The sequence below is a fragment of the Pan paniscus genome, chromosome 2 (genome assembly GCF_029289425.2).
Source record: "Pan paniscus chromosome 2, NHGRI_mPanPan1-v2.0_pri, whole genome shotgun sequence".
Lineage (NCBI taxonomy): Eukaryota > Metazoa > Chordata > Mammalia > Primates > Hominidae > Pan > Pan paniscus.
The window spans coordinates 52,560,199-52,584,386 of NC_085926.1; the positions used below are offsets into that span (position 1 = coordinate 52,560,199).

Below are 24,188 nucleotides of genomic sequence, written 5' to 3' on the forward strand. Positions count from 1 at the left end.
CATGGTGAAACCTCGTCTCTACTAAAAATACAAAAAAATTAGCTGGGCTTGGTGGTGCGCTCCTGTAAGCCCAGCTACTCAGGAGGCTGAGGCAGAAGAATTGCTTGAACCCGGAAGGCAGAGGCTGCAGTGAGCCAAGAGCACTCCAGTGCACTCCAGCCTGGGCAATAGAGCGAGACTCAGTCTCAAAAAAAAAAAAAAGGGCTTTATCAAAATTAAGAACTTTTGTGCTCCAAAGGATACTATCAAGAAAGTGAAAAGATAAGCCATAGAAGAAAATATTTGCAAATCATATATCTAGTAAGAGTCTAGTATATAGAATATATATTCCTACAACTCAACATTAAGACAAATATATAACCCAATTAAAAAATGTGCAAAAGATATAAATTGACATTTCTCTAAAAAAAGACATACGAATGTCCAATAGGCACATGAAACAATGCTTAGCCGGGCGCAGTGGCTCATGTCTGTAATCCCAGCACTTTGGGAGGCCGAGGCGGGTGGATCATGAGGTCAGGAGATCGAGACCGTCCTGGCTAACATGATGAAACCCCGTCTCTACTAACAATACAAAAAATTAGCGGGGTGTGGTTGCAGGCGCCTGTAGTCCCAGCTAGTCATGAGGCTGAGGCAGGAGAATGGCCTGAACCCAGGAGGCGGAGCTTGCAGTGAGCCGAGATTGCGCCACTGCACTCCAGCCTGGGCGAAAGAGCGAGACTCTGTCTCAAAACAAAACAAAACAAAACAAAAAAAACACAATGCTTAACAGCATTCATCATTAGGAAAATGCAAATCAAAACGGCAATGTAATACTACTTCACACCCCATTAAGATGCCTGTATTAAAAAAAAAACCCAAAACAGAAAATAACAAGTGGTGGCAAGGATGTGAAGAAAATGGAACTCTTGTATCTTGGTGGGACTGTAAAATGGTGCAGCAGCTGTGGAAAATATTTAGGCAGTTTCTCCAAAAAGTTAAACACTGAGTTACCATATGACCTAGCAATTCTATTTCTAGGTATATATCCAAAAGAAATCAGAGGATCAACTACTTGTACACCACTGGTAAGAGCAGTTTTACTCACAATAGCTAAAATGTGAAAACAACCTACGTGTCCATTAACAGATGTAGTATACATATAATGGAATATACAGCCTTAGGAATAAAATTCTGATATATGATACAACATGGATGAGCCTTGAAAACATTAGGCTAAGTAAAATAGGCCAGATCCAAAGGGACAAATATTGTATGATTCCACTTATATGCAGTATATAGAACAGGCAAAATTCATGAACAAAAAAAGTAGAACAGAGATTACTAGGGCCAGGGGGAAGGGGAAAATAAAGAGTTAACAGGTACAAAGTTTTTATTTGGGATAATGAAAAAATTCTAGAAATGAACAGTGGTGATAGCTGTACGGTATTGTCAATGGACTTAAAGCCACTGAACTGTGTATTTAAAAACAGTTAAGGCTGGGCGTGGTAATCCTAGCACTTTGGGAGGCCAAGGTGGGCGGATCACCTGAGGTCAGGAGTTTGAGACCAGCCTGGCCAACATGGCGAAACCCCGTCTCTACTAAAAATACAAAAATTAGCCAGGCGTGGTAGCTTGCGCCTGTAATCCCAGCTACTCAGAAGGCTGAGGCAGGAGAATCGCTTGAACCTGGGAGGCGGAGGTTGCAGGGAGCCGAGACTGTGCCACTGACTCCAGCCTGGGTGACAGAGAAAGACTCCATCTCAAAAAAAAAAAAAAAAGGTTAAAATGATGAATTCTATGATATATATATAAAACAATAAAAAACTCCCATAAATGGTAGCATATCACTTAAAACTGTTTTGCATCTGAATTTTGTCACAAAATAATATGTCTTGGAGGTCACGGCTTGTATGAATGTACTAAGTTTATTCAACTAGTTCCCTATTGATGGGTATCTATGTTGTTTCCCAATGTTTGCTCTTCTGCTGACGCTAAATAATGCTGAAATAAATAATTTAAGACATATCAATTTGCACGTAGGTGAATACATCTGAAGCATAAATTTCTAGAACTATAAAAGCTGGGTTAAAGGGTATGTATACACTTTTTAAATTTTTGTAGGTATTATCAAACTGCCTTCCATAAAGGGTGTCCTAATTCACAGACTACCCACAAAGTAGGTAAATACCATTTCCTCATGCTCTTGTCAACTAGTGAGAAATGTCTTCTCGATCTTTGACAATTTGATAGGTAATCTCAAAAAAAAAAAAAGAAAAAAGAAAAAAAGAAAAATGAAAAAGAAAAGAAAAAAAGCACCTGGGTAGCTTTAACTAGCATTTCTCTAATGGCCAAGGTTGGGTATATTTTCTTTTCTTTTCTTTTTTGATCTCAGCTCACCGCAGCCTCTGCCTCCTAGGTTCAAGCAATTATCCTGCCTCAGCCTCCCGAGTAGCTGGGATTACAGGCGTGTGCCACCATGCCTGGCTAATTTTTGTGTTTTTTTGTTTTTTTTTTTTAGTAGAAATGGGGTTTCACCATGTTGGCCAGGCTGGTCTCAAACTTCTGACCTCAGATGATCCGCCTCCCTCAGCCTCCCAAACTGCTGGGATTACAGGTGTGAACCACCGTGCCCAGCCGGGTATATTTTCATTTGTTTAAGAATCACTGGTAGTTTCTTTTTTTTTAAGATGGAGTCTCGCTCTTGTCGTTCAGGCTGGAGCGCAGTGGTGCGATTCTGGCTCACTGCAACCTCTGCCTCCTGGGTTCAAGTGATTCTCCTGCTTCAGTCTCCCAGGTAGCTAGGACTATAGATGCCTACCATCATGTCCAGCTAATTTTTGTAGTTTTAGTACAGACAGGGTTTCACCATGTTGGCCAGGCTAGTCTTCAACTCCTGACCTCAGGTGATCCACCCACCTTGGCCTCCCAAAGTGCTGCCATTACAGGCGTGAGTCATCACACTGGGCCCTAGTAATTTATTTCTGCTCTCCTTTATTTTCTTTGCCTATTTCCCTGCTGGATGTTGATCTTTATCTAATTGCTTTATAGGAGCTCTTCATCTATGAGGAAAATCAGATCTTTGTCTATGATAAACATTGCAAATATTTTCTCAAGATTGTCATTTTTGTTTTTGCCAGTTTTGGTCATATAGATATTTTCCATTTTTATACAGTTGAATTTATCAGTATTTTATTGTATGAGTTCTGGCTTTTATGTCAGAGATTAACAAAATTTCTTTCTCATGGTTTCTTTTGGTATCTTTGTTGTTTAATTTTATATTTATTTAAATTTATAATTCATCTGGAAATCTATCCTGAAGTTAAGATGTGGGATATGGCTATAATTTTATTTTTCCAAATGGTTATTGAATTTCCAAACACCATTTGGAGAAAAATACTTCTTTCCCCACTTACCTGATATGCCACTTTTACCATATATTTGCTAAACTTTCTATTTTGTTCAAATAACCTGTTTACTCATATATCATATAGTTTTAATTATTGTAGTGCTATAATGTTTTAATATCTGGTAAGGATAGATCCCCTTTCACTATACTTTTCAGAATTTTCCTGAGTTCCTTTTTCTTTTTTTGAGACAGGGTCTCACTTTGTTGCCCAGCCTGGAGTGCAGTGGTGAGATGACAGCTGCTCACTGCAGCCTCAACCTCCTGGGCTCAAGCGATCCTCACACCTCAGCCCCCTACCCCGCGTAGCTGGGACTACAGGCAAGTGCCACTCAGCTAATTTCTGTACTTTTTGTAGAAATGAGGTTTTGCCATCTTGCCCAGGCTGGTCTCAAACTCCTAGGCTCAAGTGATCCACCCACCTCGGCCTCCCAAAGTGCTGGGATTGATAACAGGAGTGAGCCACTGCACCCGATTCTAAGTTTCTTTTTCAATATGATTTTTTTTTTTTTTTAGATGGAGTCTTGCTCTGTTTCCCAGGATGGAGTGCAGTGGCGCAATCTCGGTTCATTGCAAGCTCCGCCTCCCCGGTTCACCCCCTTCTCCTGCCTCAGCCTCCCGAGTAGCTGGGACTACAGGTGCCCGCCGCCATGCTTGGCTAACTTTTTGTATTTTTAGTAAAGATGGGGTTTCACCATGTTAATGAGGATGGTCCTGATCTCCTGACCTCGTGATCCGCCCGCCTTGGCTTCCCAAAGTGCTGGGATTACAGGCATGAGCCACCGCGCCCAGCCTTCAATATGATTTTTAAAATGAGTTCACATAGTATCAACTTCCTCACAAGCAAATTCCCACTGGTATATCTAATGGGATCATATTAAAGATTAATTTAGGGAGGATGGACATCTTTATGACATTGAAACCTACCTAGGCATATGGTACTGCTTTGCAATTTGTTCAAGCACTCATTCAATAGCATTTTAAAACTTTTTTCATACAGATGTGGCATACCTTGTTAAGTTTATCTAAGGTATTTTATTAGTACTGAATCTTTTAAGATAATAGGTTTGTTATTTATTTATATTCAATCATCTCACTTCTCTTACTGTTTGCCATGATTTCTTAGTTGATGCCCTTGAATTTTCACCTCCTTACTTTTCTTATTTTAGACTTCTGTTTCTTCTAACTCCACTGGCTAGTACCTCTAGAACAATGTTAAATAAGTGTGATAAGGACATCCCTATTTTGTTTCTTTTCTTTTCTTTTTTTGTTTTTTGTTTGAGACGGAGTCTCACTCTGTCGCTAGGCTGCAGTGTAGTGACTCGATCTTGGCTCACTGCAACCTCCACCTCCCAAGTTCAAGTGATTCTCTTGCCTCAGCCTCCCCAGTAGCTGGGATTAAAGGCACCCACCACCACGCCCACATCAGCTAATTTTTGTATTTTTAGTAGAGACAGAGTTTCACCATGTTGACCAGGCTGGTCTCGAATTCCTGACCTCAGGTGATCCGCCCTCCTTGGCCTCTCATAGTGCTGGAATTACAGGCATGAGCCATCGCACCCAGCCAGAATATCCCTATTTTGCTCTTGACCTTAACAGGAATGTTCATAGCTAACAACTTACTAAACATGTATATGAAAAACAGGTCAGAAACATTTCCAAAGCTTAAAATAGCTACAATTACTATCACTGCTTTGAACTTACACAGCACTTTTATTTACATAATTCAAAGGCCTTTTAATTCAGAAAAGGGATAATTACAATTTTCCATATTTTATAGAAGGAAAAATAGACATTAGGAAAAAATAATAATTCTGCTTACAACCAAAGAGTAAAAGTGATTGGTGGCTTTGGAATGGAGGTGGTATCTCTGTGTCCTGACTTGGGGCTCCTACCAAGCCCCCAAAAGACAGGGAAAAGATGAAAGTTTAGAAAACTTCATTTAATAAAGTATAAAAAAATTACCAAGACCTGCTGGATTTTGATTGGAATTGCAACGAACCAACAGATCAATTTGGGGGGAACTGGCATCTTTTTAATATTGAATTTTCCAGCTATAAATATGATGGATAACTTTCATTTACTTATGTCTTCAATTTCTCAATAATTTTCTTATAGTTGTGTGTGTGTGCGCGCATGTGTGCATGTGCGTGTGCAGGTGCCCTACACATCTTTGTTTCTTCGTTTTTTTTTTTTTTTTTTTGGTAGAGTTTCCTTCTGTTGTCCAGGCTGGTCTTGAACTCCTGGTCTCAAGCGACTCTCCCATCTTGGCCTCTCAAAGTGTTGGGACTACAGGCATGAGCTACCACGTTGGCTATCTTTTAAAGATTTATTCCTGGCCGGGTGCCATGGCTCACGCCTGTAATCTCAGCACTTTGGGAGGCCGAGGCAGGCGCCTCACAAGGTCAAGAGATCGAGACCATCCTGGTCAACATGGTGAAATGCTGTCTCTACTAAATATACAAAAATTAGCTGGGCATGGTGGCACATGCCTGTAGTCCCAGCTGCTCGGGAGGCTGAGGCAGGAGAATCGCTTGAACCCAGGAGGTGGAGGTTGCAGTGAGCCGACATCGTGCCACTGCACTGCAGCCTGGACGACAGAACGAGACTCTGTCTCCAAAAAAAAAAAAAAAAAAAAAAAGATTGGCCAGGCGTGGTGGCTCATGCCTGTAATCCCAGCACTTTGGGAGACTGGGGAAGGTGGATCACGAGGTCAGGAGATCAAGACCATCCTGGCCAACATGGTGAAACCCCGTCTCTACTAAAATACAAACAATTATCCTGGCGTGGTGGCGCATGCCTGTAGTCCCAGCTACTCAGGAGGCTGAGGCAGGGGAATAGCTTGAACCCAGGAGGTGGAGGCTGCGGTGAACCGAGATTGCACCATTGCACTCCAGCCTGGGCAACAAGAGCGAAACTCCATCTCAAAAAAAAAAAAAAAAAAAAAAAAGATGTATTCCTAGGTATTGAATGCAAATGGTAATAATTTTCTAATTGCTCACTGATGGGATACAGATACAGAAATAGAAATATTGGGGCCAGGTAAGGTAGCTCATGCCTATAATCCCAGCACTTTCGGGGAGGCTGAGCAGGGAGGATGCTTGAGGCCAGGAGTTTGAGACCAGCCTGAGCAAGAGGGATACCTCATCTCCACAAAAAAAAAAAAAAAAAAAAAAAATTAGCTGGGAGTGGTGGTACATCCCTATAGTCCCAGCTACTTGGAAGGCTGAGATGGGAGGATTGCTTGCACCCAGGAGTTGGAGGCTGCAGTGAGTTATGATTGTACCATTGCACTCCAGTTTGGATAACAAAGCGAGATCGTCTCAAAAAAAACAAAACAAAACAAAAAAAACTTCATATTTTCATTTACTAATTTTAATAGTTTATCTGAATATCTCTTGGATTTTCTACATACCTAATGTTTTTGGAAAAAAAAAAAAAGGCCCTTTTGTTTTTCCTTTCAAATCTTTAGATCTTTTATCTTCCTTGCCTTACTGAGGACAGTTTTTAAATTAATGAAACGTTATAAAAATCTACTGTGAAGGGAACAAAACCTGCAAATAAATTAGGAATTGGAATGTTTCAAGAGCCCAGGTTCCTGGAAATTTTATCACCTAAGGGGTTAAGGGTAGAGGTACTGTCTGCCAGATGTGGCCATCTGATTACTGCTTAAGTTCTTTTTTTTTTTGAGACGGAGTCTCACCCTGTCACTCAGGCTGGAATCCAGTGGAGTGATCTCAGCGCACTGCAACCTCTCCCTCACAGGTTCTAGCAATTCTCCTCCCTCAGCCTCTGAGTAGCCGGGATTACAGGAATGCGCCACCACAGCTGGCTAATTTTTTTTTGTATTTTTAGTAGAGATGGGGTTTTACCATGTTGGCCAGGCTGGTCTTGAACTCCTGATCTCAAGTGATCCACCTGCCTCAGCCTCCCAAAGTGCTGGGATTATAGGCGTGAGCCACTGTGCCCAGCTTGATTACTGTTTAAGTAAATGAAAACAATTCTTCAACGAAACTGAAAAAAGAACATAACCGTTGGAAAAACAGGATTGTCTCCTTCTTTGTATGTAACAGAAGATGAAAAAATGATACACCTCATCTAATTATCTTCAAAACTTCTATTTCAGAGACACAAAAAAGTGCAAAAATATGATTTACATTTAATAGTGGTTAGAGTTAATACAATGAAATTATAAATTCTCTAAAGCTTATATAACAAAACCCTTTTTCCTTGGAGGCTGGGGACAGTGAATTCCACAAGCTAGGCTGAAATCCCACTTTGTGATTACTAGATGCATTTTCTTTTGGGTTTTATCTCAAGATGAAGTTACTTATATTTCATTGTATGCCTGTTGTCCTTTAATTCTCAAAAGTGTGCCAGCTAGCTGTAGACTAACTAAAGAAGAATTAGGAAAACCTAGGTTTTAGTTCTGGCCCACTCCCTGGGTAGTAACTTCACCTTTCTGACAATATCAGCATCTTTCTTCCAGGGTCATGTTGAAAATTAAATGAGATCCTGGATATAAAACTGGTAGATAAACTGTAGAATGCAACACATTTTCTTTCTTTCTTTCTTTCTTTTTGTTACATAGAGTCTCTTGCTCTGTCACCCAGGCTGGAGTGCAGTGGCTTGATCTCAGCTCACTGCAACCTCCACCTCTCGGGTTCAAACAATTCTCTTGCCTCAGCCTCTCTAGTAGCTGGGATTACAGGTGCACACCACCACGCCCGGCTAATTTTTGTATTTTTAGTAAAGATGGGGTTTCACCACGTTGGCCAGGCTGGTCTCTTAACTCCTAATCTCAGGTGATCTGCCTGCCTCAACCTCCCAAAGTACTGGGATTACAGGCATGAGCCACCATGCCCGGCCAGAATGTAACACATTCTAACAGGCATCTTTAGAAAGAAATTACTCCAAGTTATGTCAGTGAATATGGAGGAGTAGCGAGCTCTAAGGGCCATTACTTCATAGAAACAGTGAAAAAAGCAGAATAAACTTTATTGGAATTCTGTAAGATAGTCAAAGGTTTACAGCAACCAAGCAAATGCTTAATTAAGAAAAAAAGTGACTGAAACTTGGCAGGAAAGCTCTGTAGCATTTTAACTTACCCTCACTCCATTCCTTACTTTCTGTCTCAGTGGCAGCCTTGAAGATGGCAGCCTCTATTCCTGGTGTAAGACTGTGGTGATAGAGGAAGCAAAACAGCTCTATGCTCCAAGAACTGTGGTCATCTGTTTTGACCTGTCAGGCAGCTTTCTGAACACTAATGCAAAGTGCTTGCCTTTATTGTGCTTAACTTGGAATTCCCTCGGTGGAGAAGTGTCTAAAGTTTTTTTGTCAAAAACATTTTGTCTTAGTTTGTTTGTGCTGCTATAACAGAATACCACAGACTGGGTAATTTATAAAGAACAGTTTTCTCACAGTTCTGGAGGCTGGAAAGTCCAAGATAAAGGTGCCAGCATCTGGCAAGGGCTTTCTTGCTATGTCATCATATTTCAGAAGGCAGAGGGCAAGAGTATAAGAGACAGCAAACCCATTCAGACAGAGCAGACCCATTTACATGAGCCCTTTTTATAAAAGCAATATTGTATTCACGAGGACAAGCCCTCATGACCTAAACATCTCCTAAAAGTCCCCACTTCCCAACACTGTTGCACTAGGGATTACACTTTAAGTCATGAATTTCGAAGGGGGCACAAACATTCAAATCACAGCACATTTAAAGTCAAATGAACCAGCTGTTGCCGGCTGGGGCAAAGGGTATCAGTCAGGACCAACAGTAGATATGAAAAAAGGCCTCAGAGGAAAAGATGAGGAGTGAGATGCTTTGGCCAATAAGGGTTTTGAAAAGTTTCCACACATTCCTGGGAGCCTAGAAGGCCACACACATGCCAACAGTAGTGTACATGCTCAGAAAGGACCTAAGAAGGCCCTAAGATCTCATTTCTGGCTGACCTTCAAGCTCTGCACAAGTAGGAAGTAAAGGCAAAGCAGAGTTGTAATCTGCATGGCTGAGTGTTGAAGGTGTGCTCCACCATACGCAGAGAAGTCAGCAGTGAAGACTGGGAGTTTTATGGTTTTATTGGCTCCACGTATTTACGAAAACCTCTGTCAAATCACTGGCTGATCACTAAGCTTATAGAACAGAGACTGTAGTAACCATATACAACAACAACAAAAATCTTTTATTTTTTGAGACAGGGTCTCACTCTGTTGCCCAGGCTGGAGTGCAGTGGCATGATCATGGCTCACTGCAGCCTCGACCTCCCTGGGCTCAAGTGATCCTACCACCTCAGCCTCCTGAGTAGCTGGGACCATGGGTATAGACCACCACACCTGGATAATTTCTGTATTTTTTTGTAGAGACAGGGTTTCGCCATCTTGCCCAGGCTGGTCTCGAACTCCTGGGCTCAAGCCACCTGCCCATGTCAGCCTCCCAAAGTGCTGGGATTAAAGGTGTGAGCCACTGTGCCCAGCCAAAAATACAATCTTTAAAACAAACCAAACAAACAAACAAACAAACAAACGTTTAGAAGAGTCACTGAACAAACAACCATAACCTATAATAAGTATTAAGAACAAAGCCTGAGGATGGGGAGAATCTGATTTCCAGAGTTATCACGTTATAATACCCAAAATGAGCAGTTTTCAACAAAAAATTATCAGGCATGCAAAGAAACAAGAAGGCACAGCCCATTCATAAGAAAAAACAAAATGAACAGAAATTGTTCCTGAGAAATTCCAGACACTGGATTTACTAAACACATACTTTAAATCAACTGTCTTTTTTTTTTTTTTTTTTTTTTTGAGACAGTCTTGCTCTGTCATCCAGGCTAGAGTGCAGTGGCGTGATCTTGGCTCACTGCAGCCTCTGCCTCTGCCTCTGCCTCTGCTTCTGCCTCTGCCTCAGCCTCCAGAGTAACTAGGATTACAGACATGTGCCACCATGCCCAAATAATTTTTTTTTTTTTTTTTTTTTTTTTTTTTTTTTTTTTAGCAGAGACAAGGTTTCACTATGTTGGCAGGCTGTTCTCAAACTCTCGACCTTAGGTGATCCACCCGCCTCGGCCTCCCAAAGTGCTGGGATTACAGGCATGAGCCACCATGCCTAGCCTTAAATCAACTGTTTTAAATATACTCAAAGATCTAAAGGAAACCAGTAAAATGTCATTGCAAATAGTGAATATAAATGAAGAGACAAATTATAAAAACTAAATTCTGGGGCTGAAAAGTACAATAACTGAAATGAAAAATTTATTAGAAGGGTTCAACAGAAGATTTGAGCAGGCAGAGGATGAATGCACCTGAAGACAGGCCATTTGAAGTTATCCAGTCTGAGGAGCAGAAAGGAAAAAAAAGGTAAAGAAAAATGAAGAGTCTGAGAGACCTGTGAGGCACCATTAAATGTACCAACGTTAAGTATAATGGGAGTTCCTGAAGGAAGCAGAGAAAGGAGCAGAAAGAATATTTGAAGAAATGGCCAAAAACTCCCCAAATCTGATGAAAGACATGAACAAAAAAAACTATCAATGGAGAATTCTATATCTAGGAAAACTATCTTTCAAAAATTAGCTCAGTGCGGTGGTGCATGCCTATAGTCCCAGCGACTTGGAAGGCTGAGGTGAAAGGTTTGGTTGTGTCCTAATTACCACCTGATATTCTATATATTTATTTTTTAATTTATCAACTGACTCCCCAACCTCTGCCCCAACATAAGAGAACAGAGATTTGGATTTGGGCACTGCTCTATACCTAACACCTAGAACAGTGCCCCATAGAAGTAGTATTCCATCAATTTTGATGGAATAAACACGATTAAATAAAAAAGCACAAATACCTACCGAGAATACATGTCATGGGGCAGGTTTCTTCCAGATTACTCAGAAATACTTCTTTTTTGTAGAACATTTTTGTGGGCTCATGCTCCGTTTCTTCTGGGTGAATGAAGATGGGGCCATAAAAATATGCAGCTCCATCTCGAACCCATACTTTTTCAATTCTTGGGGAGGAAAATATATAAATTACATTAAAATAGTTTCCTTCTTGAAGGATTAATCTAACAAAAATCCCATTAACCAAAAACTTAGTAATGTGTACCATTCAGAGGAGTTTCACTGGCTGTTTTGGTAAGACAACTTCATTAATTTTTTCCCCCATTAAACACATGAAAAGATACTTAGAAAAAGAGAAAGGAACATTTGGCTATTTTTCCAAGTGAAAAAAATTTTTTAACTTAATATCAAGGCACAAAACTTAATAGTTTTATCTAATGACCAGGTTTTCTTCCTGAGACGTTCATGATGAAAACAGAACTAAGCATTTGTCATTGGACTTGTGAACCAAACAAAGACATAAAACATCAATATTTGGGGTCAGATCACATGAGTGGCAGACATTCCTTTAAGACAGTGGTTTATAATCTTTTTGAAGGTCAAGATCTAATATCCCTGGCTGGGCCCAGGGGCTCACGCCTGTAATCCCAGCACTTTGGGAGGCCAAGGAGGGCGAATCACGTGAGCTCAGGAGTTCAAGACCAGCCTGGACAACATGGTGAAACCCCATCTCCACTAAAAATACAAAAATTAGCCAGCCCTGGCAGTGTGCACCTATAGTCCCAGCTACTTGGGAGGCTGAGGTGGGAAGATGGCTTGAGCCCAGGAGGTGGAGGTTGCAGTGAGCCAAGATCATGCCACTGCACTCCAGCCTAGGTGACAGAACCAGACACTGTCTCGAAAAAAAAAAAAAAAAAAAATCTAGTGCCCCTTCACCCCTTCAGAATTTGATGAAAGCCATTATTCTTGACAACTAACCCATAAAGCTGACATTATTATTGCTCCATATTATCGTGATTCCTGACCTGAAGTATCATACTTATTTCAGTTAATGGTAACTGCACCCTTCCTGTTCCTCAGGCTTACACACAGGAGTCATCCTTGACTTTTTTATCTTTCTCGGACCCCACACTCCATTTATCAAGAATACTATTAATTTGACCTTCAAAATACTATCTTTTGCAATCATCCTGGTCTGAAGCATGATTGTTCTTGCCTGGATAATTGCAACAGCATCCTAGGCGGTGGATCTCCTTGCTTCTGCCTTGACTTTTTACAGTCTATTCTCAACAACCAATAGGCAGAGCAATCCTATTAAGATCTAAACCAAATGTCACTCTGTGCTTGAAACAATCGATGGCACTCCATTAACTCAGTAAAAACCCAAATCCCTATAATGGTCTCTGAGGCCCTATGTGATATGCACCCTACCCCTGGCACTTATCTCTTACTAACTCATTAATGGCTCACTCTCCTACTAACAAACAGGCCTGGCATGTTTCTCCTCAGGTGTTTATACTGGCTGTTCCCACTGCCTGGAATCCTTTCTCCCTGGATATTCACATTATTCACTTTCTCAGTTTCTTCAAGTGTTGGTTCAGCTGCCGACTTCTCAGTGAGGCCTATATAAACCATTCTCCCTGCTCTGACCATGGGACCCCCTTCTCCCCTTGTTCTGCTCTATTTTTTCTACGGCATGTATCATGACCTAACATACTATACACTTTACTTATTCAAGATGTTGTTTGTCTTCACACTAGAAAAAAGCTCCCCAGGAATAAGAATATTTGTCTGTTTTATTCACTAATGTATCCACAGAGGCTGGTAAATAGTAGGTATAATAAATGCTTACTGAATGATGAACAGATATAAACTGAAGCCTAGAGGGCTAAATCATTCACCTAAGGACCTACAACTAACAGAGCTGGGACTCAGGGAATGAACTACTGTTCTTAGCCACTATCCTCTCCTACCCAACCCTATACTAGACTCTGCTGTGTTTGCCATTCAACCATACTGTCATCCTTTTGTCATTTACTTGTTCATCAAATATCTGAGGCCCTACTATGTTTCATGCACTATGATTTGAGCAGGGAATACAAGGGTGAAACCTGACAATAACACAATGAACACCGATATGTGATATATACGCTAAGGAGAAGGAAATATGTGGTGCTTTGAGAGTGTGCAACAGGGAGACTTAACCCAGTCTGCAGTGGACAGGAAAGACTTCCTTTTAAGAAAGTGTCACTTCAAATTTATGCTAAAGGAGTTTACTGTATGAAGTAGGCAGGGAGATTTCTGAGCTGAAAGTTCTGTAAATAGTGGAAGAAAACAAAAGAGCCCAAAGGGATAATTTAAGGAAGAAAGTGTGGTTGGAGGGGAACATGGTGTGAGAAGAAGCTGGAGAAACTGCCAGGGGAAGGACTTTTGTCTTCATCCGAAGGGTGATTAATTTCTACTGGTTCCAAATTTCTCAGATTCAACCTCATCTTCCCTAATTCAATGACACTCACCTGCCCACACGAGGACGCACCAGGCCATGGGACTTGATGAAGACACAGTCGCCAACCTTCAGCCACATGTCATTGTAATGGAGCTGCTCAAAGTAGTGGCAACCTGGTTCACCATTGGACATTTCCACAGGGACATCTTCTTTTTCCTGTTGTAAAGAAAACTGGCTGAAGAAAGGTAGTTGATAATCAAGGAATAGAGAAGGTAAGAAACGAAAGCAGACTTTTCTTTCACATTAACTTAAAAGAAAAAACCACCACTGGTTACGTGGCTCACGTAATCCCAGCATTTTGGGAGGCCAAGGCAGGACGATCGCTTGAGCCCAAGAGTTTGAGACCAGCTTGGGCAACATAGTGAGACCTTGTCTCAACTGAAGAAAGAAATTAAAATAAAAAATTAGTCGGGCATGGTAGCGCACGCCTGTAGTCCCAGCTACTCAAAGAGACTGAGGTGGGTAGATCACTCGAGCTCAGGAGGTCGAGGCTACAGTGAGCTAGGATCATGCCATTGTACTCCAGCCTGGGCGACAGAGCAAGACCCTGTCTCAAGAAAAAAGTAAATTAAAACAAACAAACAAAAAAACATAAAGAGAAACTCTGAAGGAGGCTAGGAAACAAAACAATTAGATTGAAATAAATGAAGACTTATCAAGTATCTATTTTAAATTTCTAGTTAATTTTCATAAAACAATATTATCCCAAGATGCTTTTATCCTGTCTCCCTCCTGCTCTCAATTCCCACTGCCTTTAGAAACAAACAAAAAAACTGGAGAGGATTTATCGGTATTTAAAAGCAGACTCATTCATGCATTACTATAGTGTAAGGGGCAAATTCTATACAAGCTTCCTCTCTATCACATTTACTGGGCTCCCTTAATGTCTTAACATTAACAATTGATAAGATTTAGGCCAGGCACAGTGGCTTATGTCATAATCCCAGCACACTGGGAGGACAAGGTGGGAGGACTGCTTGAGCCAGGAGTTCAAGACCAGCCTGGGCAATACAGTGAGATCTCATTTCCAAAAAAATTTAAAAATTAGCTGTCTTTGGTGACATGCGCCTGTATTCACAGCTACTTGGGAGGCTGAGGTAGGAAGATTGCTTGGGCCTGGGAATTGGAGTTTGCAGTGAGCTGAGATCGTGCCATTGCACTCCAGCCTAGGAAACAGAATGAGACCCTATCTCAAACAAAAGAAAACAAACCACAAAAAACAACTGATAGATCTAAAATTTTTACTATTTTGATTTATTCCAACATGGAAAGGAATAGCATAGCCTCTGTGATATAAACATGCTTTTGTTGTTGTTGTTGTTGTTGTTTTGAGACATAGTCTTGCTTTGTCGCCCAAGCTGGAGTGCAGTGGCGTGATCTCGGCTCACTGCAAGCTCCGCCTCCCGGGTTCACGCCATTCTCCTGCCTCAGCCTCTGGAGTAGCTGGGACTACAGGCACCCGCTACCACGCCCAGCTAATTTTTTTTTTGTATTTTTAGTAGAGACGGGGTTTCACTGTGTTAGCCAGGATGGTCTTGATCTCCTGACTTCGTGATCCACCCGCCTTGGCCTCCCAAAGTGCTGGGATTACAGGCGTGAGCCACTGCGCCCAGCCAAACATGCTCTGTTTTTTAATAAATTACAGCATCTGTCACCTAATGACTGCTATGGCTTTGGGCAAATTATTTGACCTCTTATGCCTTAGTTTCCTCATTTGTGAAATGAAGATAATGATAGTGTGGCCACCAGATAGGGTTGTTTACAAAGCTTAAGTGACATAATCCATGCTCAAGTACATAGAAAAATGCCTAACTCATAAAAACCACTTAACAGACATCATTATTACTGTTGTTTTATAGTCCTGACTAAAAAAGAAAAAGCAAAAAGAAGATACTTCTCACTAATGTAAAGATGGTAAAGAAGAAGCATCATTTACTGAGAACCTAGCTGATAATCGGCACAAGGCTAGATGTTATAAATATATTAACTCCAAAACATATATAAGCTGAGGAAACTCCAAAGCCTCCCAAGTTTTCTATAGCATCTTCCTGAGGATACTTCAAACTTCACACTTAAAAAAATTCCTCCTTCACAATGTCCAAATAATTTAACATTCTGATCTTTATGACTTCAAATGTGATACTGAAATGGTATTCTTGGAAAATCATTAAGAATGAGGGAAGGCCGGGAGTGGTGGCTTACGCCTGTAATCCCAGCACTTTGGAAGGCCAAGGCAGGCGGATCACTTGAGGCCAGGAGTTCGAGACCAGACTGGCCAACATGGTAAAACCCCATCTCTATTAAAGATACAAAAATTAGCCAGGCATGATGGTGCGCGCCTGTAGTCCTAGGAACTTGGAAAACTGAGACACAAGAATTGCTTGAACTCATGAGGCGGAGGTTGCAGTGAGCCGAGATTGTGCCGCTATACTCCAACCTGGGCAGACTCTGTCTCAAAAAAAAAAAAAAGAATCAGAGAGGTTCCATATACATGACAGGCAAGGGACATCTGAAAGAATGGAAGCTGTGAATAAAACAACCCATGAGATTAACAATACCTTTTCCTTTAAGGAATGGGTTCTATTCTAAAGTAATTCTTTTTTTTTTTTTTTTGATACGGAGTCTCCCTCTGTCTCCAGGCTGGAGTGCAGTGGCGCAATCCCGGCTCACTGCAACCTCTCCCTCCTGGGTTCAAGTGATTTTCCCGCCTCAACCTCCCGAGAAGCTGAGATTACAGGCACGTGCCACCACGCCTGGCTAATTTTTGTATTTTTAGTAGAGACAGGGTTTCACCATGCTGGCCTGGATGGTCGTGATCTCCTGACCTTGTGATCTGCCCACCTCAGCCTCCCAAAGTGATGGGATTACAGGCATGAGCCACCGAGCACGGCCTAAAGTTATTCTTTAAAAAAGTTCCGGTCGGGAGTAGTGGCTCTCACCTGTAATCCCAGCACTTTGGGAAGGTGAGGTGGGTGGGTCACCTGAGGTCAGGAGTTCAAGACCAGCTTGACCAATATGGTAGAAATCCATCTCTACTAAAAATACAAAAACAGCCGGGCATGGTGGCACATGCCTGTAGTCCCAGCTACTCAGGAGGCTAAGACAGGAGAATCACTTGAACCTGGGAAGTGGAGGCTGCAGTGAGCTGAGACTGCGCCACTGCACTCCAGCCTGGGCGACAGAGCGAGACTCCGTTTCAAAAAAAAAAAAAAAAGCTCCTGAATGACCTGTCTTGGTCATATAATATTGAAATAAAGATATGAGACCAAAAAAGACCAAGTAACTCATATACAGAGAGTTCCTAGAGACTTCTAAATACCAGGTAAGAAATCTAAGTTAATTATCATGCTGACTTCCATTGATAATTCTTTTTTTTTTTTTTTTCAGATGGAGTCTCGCTCTGTTGCCTAGGCTGGAATGCAGTGGCGTGATCTCAGCTCACTGCAGCCTCCACCTACTGGGTTCAAGTGATTCTCCTGCCTCAGCCTCCCAAGTAACTGGGATTATAGGCACCTGCCACCACGCCAACCTCCTCAGCCTCCCAAAGTGCTGGGATTACAGGTGTGAGCCACTGCACCCGACCGGATAATTCTGCTTTTAAAAGAAATTATTTTATGATTCCAACACATTCCTATACTGATAAAATATAAAAAATCACATTCTTTCCCAGCCCCATGATGTCGCCTCTTACGGAGAATCTTTCGGAGCACCTGTTTGAGTACTACCATTGGAGCATATTCTTTGCCATCAAACTGCTGGGTCAAAGACACCGGGCCGGGCACGGTGGCTCACACCTGTAATCCCAGCACTTTGGGAGGCCGAGGCGGGCGGATCATGAGGTCAGGAGATCGAGACCATCCTGGCTAACACGATGAAACCCCATCTCTACTAAAAATACAAAAAATTAGACGGGCGTGGTGGTGGGCGCCTGTAGTCCCAGCTACTCAGGAGGCTGAGGCAGGAGAATGTTGTGAACCCGGAAGATGGAGCTTGCAGTGAGCTGAGATCACGCCAATGCACTCCAGCCTTGGGGACAGAGCGAGACTCCATCTCAAAAAAAAAAAAAGACACTAATAGGGGTGGGGGCGGTGGCTCACACCTGTAATACTAGCACTTTGGGAGGCCGAGGCAGGCGGATCATCAGAGGTCAGGAGTTTGTGACCAGCCTGGCCAACATGGTGAAACCCTGTCTCTACTAAAAATACAAAAATTAGCTAGGTATGGTGGTGCACACCTGCAATCCCAGCCACTCAGGAGGGTGAGGCAGCAGAATCACTTGAACCCAGGAAGGCGGACGTTGCAGTGAGCTGAGATCACGCTACCGCACTTCAGCCTGGGCAACAGTGAGACTCCATCTAAAAAAAAAAAAAAAAAAAACACCAATAGGAGAAAAGTGTGTGTGGTCTCATCCTATACCAGGCTACACATATTATCAGTCTTTTCAACTCTTGCCATCCTGTTAGGTATTATACAAACTATTAGGTTAACTAATACATGTTTTTTGCTGCCTTCTTTCTGTAAATTATCTATTTGGGCCTCTGCTCATTTTTGTAGTCCTACTTTCCCCCCTAGACCCTAAAGAGCTCTTTGTATATTAGAAACAGTAACCCTAGACTGTTTTATTAACCTTGTATTTTCAATCATAAATCAATAAAATGATCAATGGTTTTATATAATGAACAGAAAATCCTCGTCTATTCCAAATTTATTATTGAAAAAAAATTATACGTAAATGACTGTTTTCTAAATTAAATAAAATTCTAAAAATTTTCTGTAGAGACAAGGTCTTGCTATGTTGCCCAGGGTGGTCTGGAACTCCTGGCTTCAACTGATCCACTTGTCTTGGCATCCCAAAATGCTGGGATTACAGGCGTGTGACACTGTACTGGGTTTTAATTTTGTTTTTTAACTGTAGTTTTATAAAATGTAATACATCTGGCACGGCAAAGCTCTAATTTTTAAATTAAAAAAAATCCCTCAGTTCACTATCAAAGGGCAAAGCTCTCTTTCATACCCTTTTCCCCCCCTTGTTTTCTGGTAACTGTCACATATTTATTCTTAATAAGAATGCTAGAATAATTTTGTCAAGTTTCAAAAACAATCTATGCAAGTCTTTTATGTCCTTCAGTAAATTTTTTTCCTAGAGGTTCTATATATTCCTTGTTAAGGTTATTTCTTAATTTGTTGTTAGTGTGAAATGGATATTTTCTTCCATAAGATTTTTCTAACAGTTGCTAAAGTGTATTCAACACTTTACTTTCAAAAGTCTTACTAGTTTATATATGAAGACTACTCATTTACATATGGATTTTGAAATTTCTATTTGCTAAATTTTCTGTTTCCAACCTTTTCAGTTAATTTCCCCCAATTATCTGCAAAAAAGTATTCTTGCTTTTTTTTTTTTTTTGAGACGGTCTTGCTCTGTTGACCAGGCTGGAGTGCAGTGGTGCAATCACAATTTACTGCAGCCTCTACCTCCTGGGCTCATGGGATACCCCCATCTCAGCCATCCAAGTGGTTGGGTCTACAGGCATGTGCTACCATGCCTGGCTAATTTTTGTACTTTCTGTAGAGATGGGGTTTCACCATGATTCCCAGGCTAGTCTCAAAATCCTGGACTCAAGCGATCCACCTGCCCTGGCCTCCCAAAGTTCTAGGATTACAGGTATGAGCCAACACGCCTGCCCTCTTGCTTCTTTATTGTCAATATTTTTACTGCTTTTGTTTATCTAACTACATTGGCTAATTTCAAAAAATATTAAGTAACACTAGAACAGTAAGCCCCTTTGTTCAGTGTGTAACTTTAAAAAGGAATTTGTTTTATAGGCTTCAGGCTTGAGACACAAATATGAATTAAAAAAAAAATTACACTAGAAGAAATACCTATTGAAAGTCTTTAAAAAAATCAAGATGGGTTCTCTACCAAATAATCTTTCCTTTGATCTAATGGAATAATGAATGAAATTTAAAGATCTCCCTAACTTTGAACAATTCTTGCTTTCTTAGAATGAATTCCCACTTCTTGGTCATGTTGTTCTCAAAGAAGTAATTTGATTTCACTTACTTTTTCCCCCAAGTAATTTTTGCATCAATATACATGAATAAGACTGAGTTGCAGTTTTTTGTTTTTATTTTTCAGGTTGTGAAATCAAGATTATCTTGGCTTTGCAAAACAAACTGGAAATTTCTTGTTCTCCCTGCTCTGAAACAGCTTCAACAGTATAATAATCATAGGTCCCTTAAAGAAAAAGTCACCTATGGAACTGTCTGACCTCAGTACTCTTTGGGGTCAGTTCTATGATACTTTAAAAAATTTCTTCATGTTGTTGTACATTCTGTATTATATCTCTTCTTGATTCCATTTTGGTAATTTGTAATATCCTAGACAATTAGCCATTTTATTTAGGTTTTCAAATTTATTAGCAGAAATATACAGTCTTTACATTTCTTCCACATTTATTTATTTATTTATTTTTTGAGACAGAGTTTCACTCTTGTTGCCCAGGCTGGACTGCAATAGCACGATCTCGGCTCACTGCAACCTCTGCCTCCTGGGTTCAAGCGATTCTCCTGCCTCAGCCTCCCAAGTAGTTGGGATTACAGGCACCCACCACCTCACCCGGCTAATTTTTTGTATTTTTAGTAGAGACAGGGTTTCACCACGTTGGCCAGGCTGGTCTCGAACTCCTGACCTCAGGTAATCCACCCACCTCGGCCTCCCAAAGTGCTGGGATTACAGGTGTGAGCCACCGCGCCTGGCCTTCTTCCACATTTTGTGTCAAAGTTTAACCCCTTTCTTTTCCCATTATTAGATAGTTGGCAGTTTATCTAATTGGACTTGTCAAATAATTAGCTCTTAGATTTACTTTAAAAAAAATTTTTTTTTTTTGAGACAGAGACTCACTCTGTTGCCCAGGCTGGAGTAGAGTGGTGTGGTCTCAGCTCACTGCAGCCTCCGCCTCCCAGGTTCACGCCATTCTCCTGCCTCAGCCTCCTGGGTAGCTGGGATTACAGGCACACGCCACCACACCCAGCTAATTTTTGTATTTTTAGTAGAGATGAGGTTTCACCATGTTGGTCAGGCTGGTCTCGAACTCCTGATCTCGTGATCTGCCCGCCTTGGCCTCCCAAAATGCTGGGATTACAGGCGTGAACCAATGCACTTGGCCTGATTTACTTTTAAATTATAATGTACAGTTTTGAAAGTGTAAATTTCTTTCTGTTATAGTTTCCTTCTTCCTGTTTGGCTAAGGTTTTGTGTTGTTGCTCTTTTTCTAAGTTTGAATACTTTATTCATTTATTTTCTGGAATAGGTGTTTTGAGATGTAAAATTCTTTCTGTGTGGCTATTATCTGCATACCTTTTCCAAGTTAAAATTGTCTTCAGCTCGACTGTCCTCTGAGTTGTCTGTATTCTTCTCATCATCACCTTTATCTGCATTTGCAAATACAGAGGCCACGCGAACCACAGGCAGAGGCACATCCCGAGGGACAAACCTGACTGAGCTGATGGGCATGGTCCACAGTTTAATTTTCTTAAAAGATTTGGTTTTGGCAGAATACCGTGATTCACAGACAAAAACATCCTCATCTCGGAAGTTTTCTGGGCACAACTTAAAGTATTCCTGGGGGGTGGGGAGGGCATAAGAATAAAACTAGTTAGGTGAATTTTCTGAAAATCAATCAAAAAAAAAAAAAAAAGCAAATAACCAACCAACCAAACAAAAGCTGAACTGATTACAGACTTTCTGGCAGTTAACAAAAAATAATAAATGACCAGAGATTTAGAAGTATTTCTTTGGCTACGGAATGGACTTATTATATACACACCCTTTAAATTATAAAAAGAAATAATTCCATTTAGCTTACAATTGCTCTTTGAAAACATATGAACATTTCATATAGCTATAATGTTCCTTAAAGCTTTGAAGAGGGCTTGTGTGTGTGTATCAGACAGACACACAAAAGCACACATTATTACCTAAAAACCAAACTGAAAATTTGTAATGATTATCCTTAAAAAAAATCATACTTAAAAATTAGCCTGGCAATATTAAAAACTTAACCTAACTGCATTATAGCCAAATAGTGTAAGCAGCAAGTGGTCTTTCACAACGAAGTTCAGGTTAATTTCTTCCCAAATCTTTTCATATAGCTATATAGACACGGCTTAAAAAATAGCTTAAAACAGAGTTCCTAATTTTGTAAATATCGATTATTTTCTGTGTTTTAAAATTTTATTCCTAGGGAATGAGTGAGACTTTGGGATTTAATGAGTTTCTTACCTTGACAAACATGACCACACACTTGCCTAGAATTTTACTAACTGGAACTTTGTTGTAATAGTCACTCTTAAAAACTTCTTTTTCTAGAAATTTTCGTGTAGCCAGGTGGAATGTTTCATTTGGTCGGTAAAACCAACAGCCATACAACCATTTTTCACCTCAAAAATGGGGGGTGGAAGAAGGGGAAGAGAAAGAGAATCATTGTTAACAGAAATCACTTTTTTTTTTTTAAAGAGACTGGGTCTCACTATGTTGCCCAGGCTGGACTTGAATTCCTGGGCCAAAGTGGTCCTCCAACCTCAGCCTCCTGAGTAGCTGGGACTACAAGTATAAGTCACTGTGTCCAGCTCAGAAATCACACATTCTTTGCAAAATTAGGAAATACACCATCAATCCACTCTGCCATGATATGAACCTAGCACTGTGCTTATTTTTACAGCTACAGTTTCTTAATATAATTATCCATAGGAGAAATAATACTCAAAAATAATAAAGTGTAATGAGGCCTAAAAAAATGCATGCTACTTTTCCCCCCTCATATATATATATATATACACCCTCAACCTCTTGGGCTCAAGTGATCCTCCTGCCTCAGCCTCTCAAGTTGCTGGGACCACAGCAAGTGCAATCACACCCTGCTGATTTTCTTATTTTTTCTAGAGAAGGGGTCTTGCCATGTTGCCCAGGCTCTTCTTCATATTAAAAGCCATATAAAATACATAATGAGGAGGACAGGTGATTAGACCTGCTCCACTCTGCTCTGGTTAGTACATACCTAGAGTTGTGCACTTTAGTAAGGGGATAGATATGCTACTGAAGGACATATTTAGCTCTCTGGTGAAGGAATACAAAAGTATTTCATGTGATAGGCAGCTCAAAGAACTGGATTGCCTGAATCACATTTCGACCAACTTCTGGCTTCATTAATTTCTATGCATACTCCATGTCTCAATTTAAAGGCAACTGTTCTAGAAAGCCTTTTTGAAAACAAATGCTAAGCCAAGGCATGTCATTCTATAATAATTTCTTTTTTGATCATAATCTTCCTTACTGGAGTAGTTTTGCAAGGGAAAATATGAGCTTTTTGTTCTTCTGAATCTATGTCACTCTACATAAAGTTTGGCTCAAAGTATGTTTTTAATAAGTATCAAATGAATGAATGAATCTCAACCAGACTTTAAGAAGCTGTATTTCTTTCTTTCTTTTTTTTTTTTTTTTGAGACAGAGTCTCACTCTGTCACCCAGGCTGGAGTGCAGTGGCGTGATCTCGGCTCCCTTGCAAGCTCCGCCTCCTGGGTTCACGCCATTCTCCTGCCTCAGCCTCCCGAGTAGCTGGGACTACAGGCGCCCGCCACCAGGCCCAGCTCATTTTTTGTATCTTTTTAGTAGAGATGGGGTTTCACTGTGTTAGCCAGGATGGTCTCGATTTCCTGACCTCATGATCTGCCCGCCTCAGCCTCCCAAAGTGCTGGGATTACAGGTGTGAGCCACCGCGCCCGACCTAGAAGCTGTATTTCTTTTGACTCAACTGTGACACTTGCCCAACAGGTCCTATGTTTTTCATATGATTGGTGCTTACTTACATTTATTGATATATTGAACAATTATTGTGGAAAGGCTTAAGATGTCTGAGTTAAAATTTTCTTCCCTGAGGAGCAAGGAGAAGTCAAATAGTCATATCTCACTAAACTGTCCTTTGATTTAAAACAAACTTACCAGCTGAATCCTCCCACAGTCTTTCAATACAGACGATATGTGGTTGTAGGTTGGCCTCTGCAGGTTCCACATAGACGTAATCTCCAACATGGTACATGCTGTTTTTAAAGCTACAGTCCTGGCTGTATGTGCGATGTAAGCCTGAGAGGCCTGCAGCACCAGAGGAATCTTCACTCTTTTCAGCTTCTTAGGTAAAAAAATAAATAAATAAAGGAAAAAGGTACTCACCAAAGGGATGCTGAAGTCAGATGTAGGGTTCAAACAACACATACTAATAACACATTTAATACATTTAATTCCATTTGCAACATGCGAAGGCAGGAATCAGCAATAGTATGATCTTCATATTCCTAATAGCCTCTACTCAAAACTATCTTTGAATTACAACCATCATTAATTTAAATGAATATATAACTACACAAAGGATGTAGAGAATAAAAACATCACCTTACTAATATATGATCA

The 24,188-nt window shown here is 40.8% G+C and overlaps 1 protein-coding gene across 50 annotated transcripts in view; it reads right to left on the reverse strand.

Moving 5' to 3' along the window:
- PBRM1 (polybromo 1) overlaps positions 1–24,188 on the reverse strand; it is a 139,352-nt gene that overhangs the window by 19,971 nt on the left and 95,193 nt on the right. For 28 of the 50 annotated variants that reach the window (XM_057301817.2, XM_057301808.2, XM_057301805.2 and 25 more), the window contains 5 exons: positions 23,724–23,909; positions 22,008–22,165; positions 21,084–21,347; positions 13,734–13,879; positions 11,227–11,384 (listed from right to left, as the gene is read on the reverse strand). In XM_057301817.2, coding sequence (XP_057157800.1) covers positions 11,227–11,384; positions 13,734–13,879; positions 21,084–21,347; positions 22,008–22,165; positions 23,724–23,909 — 912 coding nt within the window. The remainder of the gene's footprint in view (positions 1–11,226; positions 11,385–13,733; positions 13,880–21,083; positions 21,348–22,007; positions 22,166–23,723; positions 23,910–24,188) is intronic. The other 22 variants (XM_057301818.2, XM_057301809.2, XM_063602423.1 and 19 more) reach the window with 3 other exon arrangements.